Here is a 13,379-nt window from a genome sequence, read left to right on the forward strand (position 1 = left end):
AACAAAATACGGAAATTGACTGAATGCAGCACCAGATATGCAAATCTAACTTTTTAGTATTAAACAAAATAGAATTTGCCAAGAAAAGAAGAAAAACCACTCTTCATATTGAAAACTGCCAATATAATTCATAGTAGTTTTTGAGCTTTATTTTTTTTCACATTACATGTGATTTTTGTTTTTAAATATGTGCAATTAAACTAAATGTTGATCTTGTGACCTTATTTAGCATTTGTTCATTATTATTTTTCTTACTTATTTATTGTCTACTTTTTCAGCTCCATATATCAGACTGTCTTCCTGGGGCAGGGTAGGGGTAGGGGGGAAGAAATCGTGGTGCTTAGGTCCAGCTTTTTTTTTTTTTTTTTTTTTTTTTTTTTTTTTTTTTTTTTTTTTTTTTTTTTTTTTTGACAAATTTTCCATGGGGGTTCCTCGAAATTCTTTTGAGGCCAAATAAAATTGGGAAGCACTGCTGTAGCACATGCCCAATTTTAAGCACGTGAGCAGTCTTGTTGACTTAATTAACACTATTTACCTGCTGAAAGTCATGAATCTGTTGAAGTGCCTTGTTGATTTAGGGCATTCATTTCTAACACTCTGCTTTTGTTTGGCTACTGTAATATGTCATTTCTTTCAGAAGTATCCCGGGGGGCTCGATGGCTGGATTATGGATCTTTTCAATTCTAAGGTCCTGATTTTACAAGCATTCTTGTGCTCATGTGCAATCTCACCCACTGAAGTTACTTGAAGTGGATTTCACTGCCCGATGGTGACCACAGTTATTAATCTGAATCCATTCTCAGTTCTTCTAGACTTGTTACCTTAAAGTGCTTGATCTGTGTAAAATGTGTTTATAGTTTTAGTCCAATTTCTAATGAACTAAGCCATTGGCAAATTTACTGGCAGCCTCAGTCAAAAGGCCAAGAATTGATTTGGTTTACAGAGTGCACTGCCAGCAGATCCTGAAAAATAGACAAATATATTATGCATAGAAGAGGATATAAATCCATAATTATTGAAAGATGACTTTGCTGAGAAAAAGTTACAGTCAAATATTCCTTCTGCTCACAGCAGCAGAAGCATTCTATCAAGAGTTACCTTTTTTCTCTTAGTTACTTTCTGGTAACTTCAGTCATTTTTAAATGATCTCATCCTCATAGCTGCCTAAAGAGATACATGACCAGAGGTCATAACTTTCTTCCAAAGGTTGTGGTGACTTCTATGTTCTGTAGTTTACAATAAGGCAGGTCTGATCCAACTAATGAGCAAGGAAAGCAGAAGCCCTAAGTGCATTCTCAAATCAAGGCTTCCTGTGCCGCTGGACCAACCCAGCCCTATCCTCCCACCCTAATGTTAAATGCTTATCCTAAAAATAGGATTATAAATCTAAGGCTGCTCTGTGTAGCATACTTAGCAGGATTTATATGAAACAATAGATCCCTTCAATGGCCAGGAATTTTAATACATATCCTTCTTTATTTTTGATTCACAGGATGCTGTGACAATATGCACTCTGGGAATAGGAACTGCTTTTGGAGAGTCAATTCTGGATAATACTCCTCGCCATGCTACTATTGTTACCAGGGAATATAGTGAACTTCTTCGAATTGAGCAGAAGGATTTCAAAGCACTTTGGGAGGTAAAGTCCAAAGATTTATTGAACAATTAATATAGTCAGAGAAAAGTGATGATTGTATTTTAATGTGTTCAGTTTTAGTAAAGGACTATAATATTTTTTTAAAAATATGTTGGAGAATGATTGAAATCCACATGTCCCTTTTTATTACTTCATCTTCTGCAAGATCACATATCCTTATAGATATTTTTTTTTTTGTTTTGTCAACTTTGCTTAATGAGTTACTCCACAAATACATTGGTCTCCAACAAGAAATAACATTTTGATATTTGTTTCACTTTAATTTATGTATGTTTCTCCCCATATTTCATGAAATGAAACTAATTCAGATTAACATTTATTTGTGCTCCCCCCAATTTGCTGGTTCATCAGAATTATATTTAACATTTGACACCAGCTAATTGAATCACATAGCAGATCCATATCAGATTGCACTTGCTCATTCTTCCTTGTTTTTGTCACCAAATGGAAGAGTTTTATAGTTGGTAACTGACTGAAGAGCGCTTCAAAATTAATTATGTTATTTGGTATAGTGAATATTTGCAGAAGACTCCCCAATATGTCCGTCTTTAGTGAATATACGGTTGACGTTTTTAATCTGTTTTTTATCATCTAGCTGGGAGACTGCAAAGAATAGTCATTTGTGTTCTTGCATGTTTAGTTGGCAGCTTTTAATATTTCATTCCTGAATTTTTGAAAGATTTGAAAAATGTTGCCAATTGAAAGGTACATTTTAGATCTAGTCCACATTATGCAATTTGATTGACATAAATAGACCATTGGATCCATGCAGAGCCCTACTGATTTAATTGGAATATCTAAAGTCTAAAGCTGAGGTTCTGCACATAATAATTGTGAATAAACAATGGTTACTACTTGAGGCAGTTTAGCCTAGTTACTTTGACCAATGTGTGCAAGGTTAGGGGTTTTTCCTCTCTGTGACTTTTATTAACCAAACAGTAATATCCTCTTGGAAGTATTCTTGAACTATTATTACAACAAAGCTCTTAGTCCCCTGTAAACGTAGATGTCTCAGGCAAGTTATGTTGTAGGCGGGGCATTAGAATGCCAAGGTACTATTGAAACACATCTGCCAGTGAACGCTCTAGTGGCAGACTTTGTTTCATTGGTTGTTCTTCTGTAACTTATTTGGTCCAGTGGCTTTAGCTCCAATATAACTGAAGAGGAAAAAAAAAACCCTGTAGCAAATACATGAGAAATGCTGTCCCTGCAATGTTTTAGATTCCATTTGCAGTATAGATTTTACAGATGCTTAACTATGACATGCCTCAAACATCTTGTAACTTGGTTTAGTATTGCATTTACAGACGCAAAACATATAATATAATGCAGATGGAGTCTTGGATTTTAGTGATGGAAGAGAGCAAACCCGGGTTCACGTTATGTCAGTTAAAGTGCTATATTTCACCTTTTCTTGACCTCGGACAAGAGGTGTCATCTATGATAGCCAATGGATTTCCTTTCTAAAAACAAAGTCATTTAATTTTATCTCTGATAAATGGCAAAACACTTGACCATATGTTTCCTTTTTTTGATTCTGAATGTTGCATACTTTTAAATATATTGTCCTCTGTCAGAAACACTTCAAAGATGTTCAAATGAGAATTATAAAGTACTTTTAAAATGTTTTTCCTCAGACTAATCTTACTTAAGTGATTGATGAATACTGTTTATTTTTCAGAGAAGTTTTTTATTTAATAATGTTTGAATTATAACAACCCAATATAAATATGGTAGCTGCCACTAAAGAGAATTTATTAAAATTTTCTGTGTAACTAAGAATGAGCTACACTTTAGTTTGAGTGGTGTCTTGGGAAAGGCAAGAGAAAACAATGTCAGCATTATTACAACAGATATCTGCAGGAAATTAATATTAAATCTACTCCATACTATTTTCAGCCCTCTAGATAATTAGAGCTGAATTGCAGGGATGGGATAGGAGAAGATATAACTGCATAGCTATTTAATTTTCTTAACAAATTCAGGAAGAATTATAAATTTAGGCTATTTTACAAAGTCACACTCTGGTCCAATTTTGAATCAGAAGTATTTTCATACAATTTTCTTTGGATATTTGTTTAAATCAAATTGCAAATTGGTTACTAGCCTGTATAAAGTTATACCAGTCTAAGAAACAATGTCATGAATCTTCTATATTGCTTCATGTCTCGGATAGATACAGCGTAGTTTCATAATTCATGTGTATTTGGCATAATACAGAGCCCGTGACTCTTATTTTAAATACTCTAGGATTGAATTGAGAATACTTGACCCTCTACCTGAAAAGTAATAGATTTTCTTCTTTTGTTTTTCTTCCTGCCTGAATTTTATATATTTTTGTATATATGTCAATACAGTAGTTTTATCAGATATGTGTAGGAAGGGAGGCAGCATGTGTTCCTTGGAAAAGAATATTTGAGAAAAATAGGATATTCTTTCTGCCCTTTAAATACAGATAGGATCTTCTATGACCTCCATTTTTAATGTTCAGGGAATAAGTGAGCCAAAACAGATGATATTGTCCTGATAATAGCAATTACCAGTGAAAATGGTCTAGTCTTTTCTCTAATGACTACGTCTGTTTAAGCAGCACCCTGTTCATGAACATCTGCTCAACCTCAGAGAGTGCTCATCCTCAGAGACATCTAGTTTTATACCAACAGCTGCTGCAGCATATTGGAGAAGATGAAATCTCTCGCTGAGTTCTTACAGTGAAGCTCTAAAAGGAGTAGGATTACCAGGTGGCTTAAAAAAAAATACCAGACACACTTGTTCTCAGATGGGGGGAAGACTGGCCGGGAGGGGAGCGGAGCTGTCCAGGAGGATGTGTGTTTGTGTGGGAGGAACTGGCTGGTGGGAAGCAGGGCTGGGGGGAGGGCGGGAGGGCTGAGAGGTCAGGGGCAGCAGGGCTGGCCTGGAGAGATTGGGGGGCGACCGGCTGGCGGGAAGCAGGTGTAGCTGGGGGGAGTTCAGGAGGAGTGGAGCTGGCCGGGGGAGATCGGGGGGGCGGGGGGAGAACTGGCCGATGGGAAGCGGGACTGAACGGGAGGGTATTGGGGGGACCGGAGCTGGCCAGAGAGGGGAGTGAGGGGAGAGAATCAGCCGGCGGGGAACAGGACTAACCCGGGCCCACACAGATCCCGGTGCACTGCCTGTCCCGCGCACAGTCCCGGCGAAGCACAAGCGAGTCTGGTCCCAAGGTTTCCATCCCACCCCGGCCCCACCCCCCTCCTCTCTACTGTGTAGTTGCGTTGCCTGGCTGGTAGACACGCTCACGCAGCGTGAGCGTGTCTACTAGCCAGGCAGTACTCAACTACGTACTGATACTCCTAATAATAATAAAACTTACCTAATTAGAAAATACCAGACATTTTATGTGTCCAGTATTTTCTTAATTTTTTTCCCGGACATTTTTTTCAAAACCAGACACCTGGCAACCCTAAAAGGGGGTTTGGAATCACCAGTGTCATGCTTTTTTGCACCGACTTATCTCTGGTTTTACTCTTCAAAGGAGTGTTAATACAGTAAACAAATATTCTTGATGTGAGAGCCTTGCATAGTGCATATTTTGTAAAGATGTATTCCCTGTCCCCAAAAGAACTTACTTTTCCCCTTTGGCATTATCAGATTAGTTGAGAGCTACTTCCTAGCCTTGAATACTGCAGATGACTAAAAAATCATATCCAAAAATAAACATAAAAACAGAGACTACACACCAGGAACTCTGGACATGCATATGCTGTTGGGTTTGTGGCTCACTCCATATCCAAAGTTATGGTTCTTTTTTAGACTAGCAAGGAAAGTACTGCATTTATTTGTATGGCGTATCTGCTATAGGAGTTCTAACTATCTGTCCTCAAGCTTTGTTCTTTCATGCACTTACAAACTGACTCAAACTCAGACAGGAAGGAAGCGCATCTGCTGGGAGGTGACTTATTTTTAGAAGTCTTTCCTACTACCCTGAATTGATCAAGCCTCTTGGATAACATACAAGTAGCTAGTTTTCTCTTCTGTGGAATACCTGCCCTTGAAGAGATTTGATCATGATTAAACGAAGAGCTGATCTTTCCTTGTTGTGCTGTAACATTGGAGAGAGAAAGTGAGCTGGCCTCTACAAGGTCAGAATGAATACTTTTTATTCTTTTTATTCATATTCAGCAGCACTGCACGCATTGCAGCCTGATAAATAATAGTGTAACTTGTGTCCCGCTGATGCCCTTCCAATGGTATTCTAGCGGACCTCAGTGTGTCTCAGAGCATTGAAATCAGAACTTCTGACAAAAATGCTTTCTCTTGGAAAGTGCTAATGTTACCATTTAATAAGATGGTAAAAAAATTAGATCCTTTGTGAAAACACAGGAATTTAAAAATAGATGCAGTGGAAATTTAAGAAATAAAAATACTGAATTTTGAGTCTTTAGTGTTGCATAGTATTAGATGTGAACTTTTTGAAAGAGTTGGTTACATTCTCAAATAATCAGATTAACAGCAATTACTTTTCCCTCAGTGCACATGTACGTGATGTCTGTCTGGCATTTCTAATGCAGTCTTCATCTTAGGATGTAGGCACCAATTTTATTGCAGTGGGAATTCTGTGTGGAGCTTAACAACAAGCTAATAGTGCTGGGCGGGTAAAGATTTTACTTATACTTTTCATCTAATCATGCTTTGTAAACACAGCAAATGAGTTATTTATCTAAACAGTACTGTGCCATTATTACATTGCATTTAAGTGTTTTGGAATTAAATACAGTGGACTGTTTCTGAGTGGTAGAATTTTCTCTTGATAAGTGGAGAGCATATATTAAATATTGGTACAGAAGAATTGTTTTGTTTTCTCTGTAGCAGACCCTTTCTCAGAATACTGATTCTTGTGTAAGGAATCCTTGGAATCTTGAATCAGCATCAGCACTTTCTCATTCACTTTTTTGTAGTTGAGTACTTCATACCTGCTATGTTTCACAGTTCATTTGAGAGAGAGTGTAAAATAGATCTAAGAAATGAAATATTAAAATAAAATTGCAAGAGAAAAATCAGATTAATCTAAATTATTTGGTTGATTCAGGACAGTTTATTGCTCAGGAATCAATTACAGAAATACTGTAATTGCTATAATGTATTGATTTCCACAAAAAAAGTATAGTATAGCTATAAACCATATAATTAATAAAGTGAGGAATATATAACTTTATGGAATGTTTGTGTGATATACAATAGTGAAGTGTGGAGACTGTAACCATTTAATGGCACCCTTTTTGTTGGGTGCTGAAACCCTTTCTGTCTAGTTCATCTCTCTCATGGGCTTATTTAAGGAAGGCAAAAGGGATCAGGTTACAGGCATTTCTGGGCATAGCATAGAAATACTATCAAATACCTATTTCATCAGACCTAAAAATCATTCCATGTAATAAGGTAGACAACAGACTTTACGGGAAAATTAAAATATGGAGAGGTACTTGCTTGTGAAATCTAGTGTATTTTGTAGTTTGGAGATACACATTTGACCATCTCATGCTTGTGCAAAGATACAAGAGTTAGTGTGAGAGATGTTGAGAAATGTAGTGGTGATTGGCAGGCAGAAAATTGCTATGGGAGTAACACACATAAAAAGAGCACATGCTAATTACTAATATGACAGTAAAGACAGATTTGGCAGAAAGTGGGAAAAGCTTTATACAGCAACCAGCATGTCACCTTCGTATCTTGTATATTTCTCTTTTACGTGTTTTACCAACATGAGCAAGGAGAGCTTCCAAAATATTTATTGCACTCAAATAAATGCCAGATTTTGCTCTCGGTTATATTGATATAAACTGAGTTACTCCTGTGATTATAGTAAAATTATACTAGATTTATACAAGTATGATGGAGAGTAGAACCTGTCACGTAGGGATGCTATTACTCCAGATTTATGCTTTTACTGTTTGTTATTTTGTTTTAATGTTTATTTTCAAAGAAAAGTTCTGAATTTTAATAAACGATGCTTAGTCTGGTAGTGCAGATGTAAATTAATATAGAATGAAATTCTAGCCCCGTAGGCAAACTGTAAATTATACCGTAAGAAGTGGCAGTTCTCTAGAGCTATGCCTGTGGAAGGTGGAATGCTGAATACTTGCACAGCTTTTGTGGCTCTGTGGCAGGCAATAATGGGTGTGTGTGTGTGTATGTGTGTGTGTATATATATATTATATAAAAATGAGTATATAAATTCAGCAGTTACCCGTTTACAAAAGTAATTGTTTTCTAACATCCCTAGGTTTTTTTCTAGCAATCAACCTGGCATCTCATTAGATTTCATTAACAAAGTAAGGTCGGGGTTGTCAGTTCTTGATTGGGAGACCTCCAGGGAAAACCTATGGTGCTATCCAGAAGTGGCTTCAAGTAGTGTCCCTCTGGAGACTGTAGCAAACCAGAGAAAGTGCCTTATAGTGCTTTTCAGCTGAAGCATTGGCCATTGTGGTCATAAAAGATCACATGGGACTTTTGAAAGTGGGCAAATTATATTCTGCCTATCTTGGGAGTTTTCATTTGGATGTATTCATCACTTCTTTTAACTGCTCTGTATTCTATGACTCTCTGACAATTCTATCTTCTTCTGTGAGGTCTTCATTGTAATTAAGTGCCTTAGAAGAGAAATCACCAACTGTTTAGAATTTCCGTAGCAGTCATCCAGATGAAATTTTTCTTTAGGGGCTGATGATGCTGGTGAGCATGCTGATCTGATTGTGTAAATTCTTACAAATGGCGTTTTAGTTTTCTGTTAGTGGGATTATGTTCAGTAAGCTCAGTAATCGATGGTGATGTTCTCTGTTTCAATTGATGCGCAGTGTCCTTTTGTATGATATCTACTATCACCGTGCAATTTATGTGACAGACCAAAAGGACCAAGTGGCATCAAATCCACTTGTCTACACAAACATTAAGGCTATGTCTACACAGCAGCGTTATTTCAGAATAACTGATGTTATTCCGAAATAACATAGTTCGCGTGTAGACACAAGCAGTTACTTCAATATAATGTCAAGCTGTAGGACTGTTTACTCCATCTTCTGCTATCCTCATTGTATGAGGAGTAAGGGAAGTCAGGGGAAGAGTGCTTTAACTCAAAATAACTGCTGAGTAGATAGAAACAAAAGTCGAAATAAGCTATTTTGACTTAAGGTCCTCAATTAGCATAGCTCAGGCGGTGGAGCTTATTTTGAGTTTAGCCCTGCTGTGTAGACATGCTCTTAGTTATTGGCAAACGGAGGTGTAAATTTACCCCACTCTAGCCTGCCATGCAATGTCTGTGTGAACCATGCTGCTGCAGGCTGACGGTTACTTAGGCACTTTGATCTACCCCCATTTCACTTTAAAAAAATACAGGACTATGTAGCACTTTAAAGACTAACAAGGTGGTTTATTAGATGATGAGCTTTTGTGGGCCAGAAAAGCTCATCATCTAATAAACCATCTTGTTAGTCTTTAAAGTGCTACATAGTCCTGTATTTTGTTTCAGCTATACCAGACTAACACAGCTACATTTCTATCACCATTTCACTTTAGTTATTCTTGGTTTAAGGTGACAGACAGAGTCTTGGGACTCTCTTCAAGTAATTAAAAGGCTGGTCTCTGCTGATGTTTTGAGGCTGTTATTTCTCCTACAATTTATACAGCTAAAGTAGCATTTTAGCCAATGAGCTTGTTTTTTTTTAATTAATGCTAAAAGCACTTTGGCCATGAGCTACTTGTATTTTAAACATCTCATCTTTCCCATTGTATGTTATTCCTCCATGTAACAGATTCTGAAAAACTCAACTCTCATTTTGAGAAGCGTTGTGGACTTTAGTTTTTAGAAAGTAATGAATAAAAGAAAGATTCACAGGAGCTTTTCTAGACTTGCAAAACAGTCTCTCTCAGTCTTTCTTGCCCAATATACACATCTTGTCAAATGTTTGCTTTTGTGACAAACGATGCAGCCATGAATAAACAAGAAAAATTACTGTATTAAAATGTAATTAATCTTGTCCAGAATTTGGGTTAAATTGACTAGAGCTTACTTCTGATTGGATTTGTATATGGTGAAGGCTTTTATTGCTTTAGAATAGATATCAGAGTAATCAACTATGAAAGCCATGCTTACTCTGGATTTTTTCATTTGACGTAGTTTATCTGTTCTTCTGCTCAAACTCATGGTTATGTGGGATGAGGTTATTTTGGGCATTGACACTTCTTAATCTCTCAGTCAATGTTGCTATCACAGTTGTTAATTTCTTTTCAAATGAATTTTTTTCATCTCACACAAAAGATTAATGTGCTAGCCACCCCAGAAGCAGTTTCTCAAGTAAAACACATTCATTGCACAACTAAGCTTGCTTAGTTAGAGATTTCCTTTTAGTAATGAGATATATTGTGGTTTTTATATAACTATACAGTGTGTCCCTTAAAGGCATTGCAATAAAGAGTATACTTTGTCTGTTTGCGTGGTGCTTATGCTTGTAATTGACGAAATAAATAATATATCATTTATTGGATCAATATGTATGTTTTAACATTTACATTTTTAATCCATCAGTTTGAGATGCTGAAAAAATTAATATATAAGTCCTTGATAATAAACAGTGGAAGATCTTTTTGCAGATTAATGAGCAAAAAACGAACAGAAAAGCAGGGATAGTGCATCAGATCATATTCTGTTCACTCTTCTGATAATTGTAGCTTAAATTTTTTAAATATTTTATATGTTTTTGTGAATGACACTCATTATGTATCTTTCAAAACCTGAATATTGTTGCTTTCCCCTTTCCAGAAGCTTGAGTAGCCTGCACCTAGGCCCACTGACAGAGGAAGGGAGCAACTGCCCCAGAGCCTGGCAATTCAGAAGGGCCCAAGGCTTTGGCCACTGCCCCTGCTGCAGGGATCAGAGGCTTGGGCCCTTTAAATTGCTGCTGGGGCACGCTGCGTGGCACAGGAGGACTGGTGCGGAGAGGTTAGCCCTCAGCCCCACCCCTTCTGCCTGAAGCTCCACCCCTTGCCTTGGGACCTGGCAATTCTGACCCATCAGGCTCCACCTGCATCTAAACAAATTCAGCTATTTAAATCTGACCTAGGCATGTAGTATAAGAAATGGTCTAATTTTTTAAAAAGTTCTTGGCCTGCCTAGTGTAAGAACAGTTCAGCTAAAAGTCTGTCCTTTACCCAGAATATATTTCAAGTTTAAAATAAGTTCTTCCCTACCAGGGGTCAAGCAGGAGACCCTTTCTGCCTCCCTTGAGGATGGTTTCTCCAGTTAACGTGAATGAAATCTTAATCTTTTTCAAGTGTATCGGAGTTACTCCATTGATTTAACCGAGCCAGAATTTCACCCTAGGTTAACACTTTTTGCTTCCTTTTAGGACCTGCAGTTTGGCCATCTCATAATCTATTGACACCAAGTTTATATTCTCTATGCCTTTTGTCACTTTTTTGCTGTTTCTATGTCTTTACGTAGGAGACAGGAAATGAGAGGGCTGAGGCCACTCAAGTAGATTTGATAGCCAGCTGTTCAGGGGCGCCATGTAAATCAGACAGGTATAGCATATATATATGTTAAAATCAATAGACAGGCTTCAGTAAATCAAATTAAAGCTTTACAGGTTATACAAATTCCATTTGTGCCAGAATAATGTAACACTTAGAAATGAAATTGTATTAAAGTTAAAAGCAAAACTCCTCTTAATAGGAAGATGATTGCTATGCAAGTATACAAGATCCATTCAGTGAGCTGTATTCTAGTATTCTATCTCCAATTCAGCTTAGTACCAAATGCTTGAGAAGAGGGCCCAAGAATCCTTGTGTAAGAAGGCATGCAGGCACTGTGGAAGGAGGTGTACCGGTAGTTCGAATTAGAGAGCCTAATTCGAACTACCTATTCCGTGCTGCGTGTAGCCGCGGGCACGGAGTCCTCACTAAGGGGGATTTAAAAATGGCGGTGCTCGGCAAGATGCAAATTAAATCCCGGGCTTCATTTGCAACTTAGAATGCCTACATTAGCCACCCTAGTTCGAACTAGGGTGACAGTGTAGACATACCCTTAGAGCTAAATAACAGCACAGAAAACTAAGTCAGTGGTTATACGCTGGTGGCTGTAAACAAACTTTATGGGACCACGGGAAACTTGGACATGCCTATGATAAATGGACATGTGGCTAACTAAACTCTTGCTGGACCACAGATGTTGCTGGACAAGAGAGTGCTGGACTAGAGAGGTTCAACCTGTATTTATTGATATACATTCAGACCACTTATATATCAACCTCCAGTCTTCCTCTGAGTAATCTTTCATTTTGCATTCCACCTTCCAATTGACCTTTGAAAATATCCCTCATAGATACCAGTAAAAACATCTAGGAGTAAACACTTAACTTTACAAATATAGTTGAGACTCAATCAGTTATTTCTCCCAAACTCTCTTATGATATTATTCAAGTAACACAAATGGCCAGAAATGACCAGCTGGAATATCATATGCTTTGTTAAATCATTGCAAAAAATACTGATTTTCCTTTATCAAAGATATGAGTCAACTTAATTATGCTTTTTCTGCACACAGTTTATAATAGATTCCTAAGTATATTAGTTGATCTAGAATTTATATTAGACTTAATATTATGTAACATAACATTACATAACTATAAGTATTACTATGGGGTTGGGTAATCTAATTTTGAGTTACTCTCTCCTTTTGGAATATTTTAATATATTTAAAATAGTAAAGTCCAGATGATGATATTTTGTTAAGAAGCAGGCAAAGTCTACCTTCTATAGGAGTAGTTCTCAACCTTCCAGACTGTTGTGCTCCTTTCAGAAGCCTGATTTGTCCTGTCTCCCCCAAGTTTCACCTCCCTTAAAACTACTTGATAGCAAAATCAGACACCGTACACTATTACTCAATATGTGCTTATTTTCTCTTTTTGCCTTATAATTATACAATAAATCAAATGTCCACCCCCAAAGGAGCCCAGGCCAGTGCTCCCCACCACTGTTTCCCCTGCAGAGGAGCCACTGCAGGTGACTCCAATGAGCCTCCTAGCCTCCAGCCCTACCCTCTGCTCTGAGTCCCCACAAGGATTCAAGCAACCCAGGTAAAGCCTCTAGTGACTATTTTATATATATATATATAATGTATTCAATGATATAGCTTGTGCTCGCTCACTCACTCACTCACTCACTCACTCACTCACTCACTCACTCACTCACTCACTCACAGAAGACAATACCATAATCATGAAAGGAAATAATCCTCATTGGACATCTGACATGGAGCTTTTGAAAGTCTGGAACCATCAGTTAGAATGTGCAGTAGGGATGTGATGAACAACTAGTCGACTATCCGATAAGCAAATGCTTATTGGATAGTGGACACACTAGTCAACTAGTCGCTTCCCCCCCACTCTTGCTGCCTCTATCAGAAAGATCCCATGCTTCATGAGGCGCCGCCGCTTTGAAACGTTGTGGGAGCATGGGGCCTGCCCTGTGCTCCCCACAGCACTTTCACTTTTGAAGTATAGCAACAGCCCCAGGACAGAGGCACTTCAAAGGCGGAGGCGCTCATATTGACTAATCGAATAGTCGGTGCAAATTGCATCGACTATTTGATTAGCTGATTAATCTAAATTTAACATCTCTAATCTGCAGGATGAAAAATAGCTTCAACTCTTCTTCCCATTAGCAAAATCTAGAGCACTAATATCAGAAGATGCTA

At 37.7% G+C, this 13,379-nt stretch overlaps 1 protein-coding gene across 2 annotated transcripts in view; it reads left to right on the forward strand.

The window, feature by feature from the left end:
- The window catches only part of RAPGEF4 (Rap guanine nucleotide exchange factor 4), a 230,577-nt gene that overhangs the window by 46,512 nt on the left and 170,686 nt on the right, over positions 1 to 13,379 (forward strand). The window contains exon 4 of one of the 2 annotated variants that reach the window (XM_006116479.4): positions 1,493 to 1,639. In XM_006116479.4, coding sequence (XP_006116541.2) covers positions 1,493 to 1,639 — 147 coding nt within the window. Of the gene's footprint in view, positions 1 to 1,492; positions 1,640 to 5,393; positions 5,776 to 13,379 lie in introns of those variants that run through there. The other variant, XM_014570177.3, reaches the window with a different exon arrangement.

Source organism: Pelodiscus sinensis, chromosome 7 (assembly GCF_049634645.1).
Source record: "Pelodiscus sinensis isolate JC-2024 chromosome 7, ASM4963464v1, whole genome shotgun sequence".
Lineage (NCBI taxonomy): Eukaryota > Metazoa > Chordata > Testudines > Trionychidae > Pelodiscus > Pelodiscus sinensis.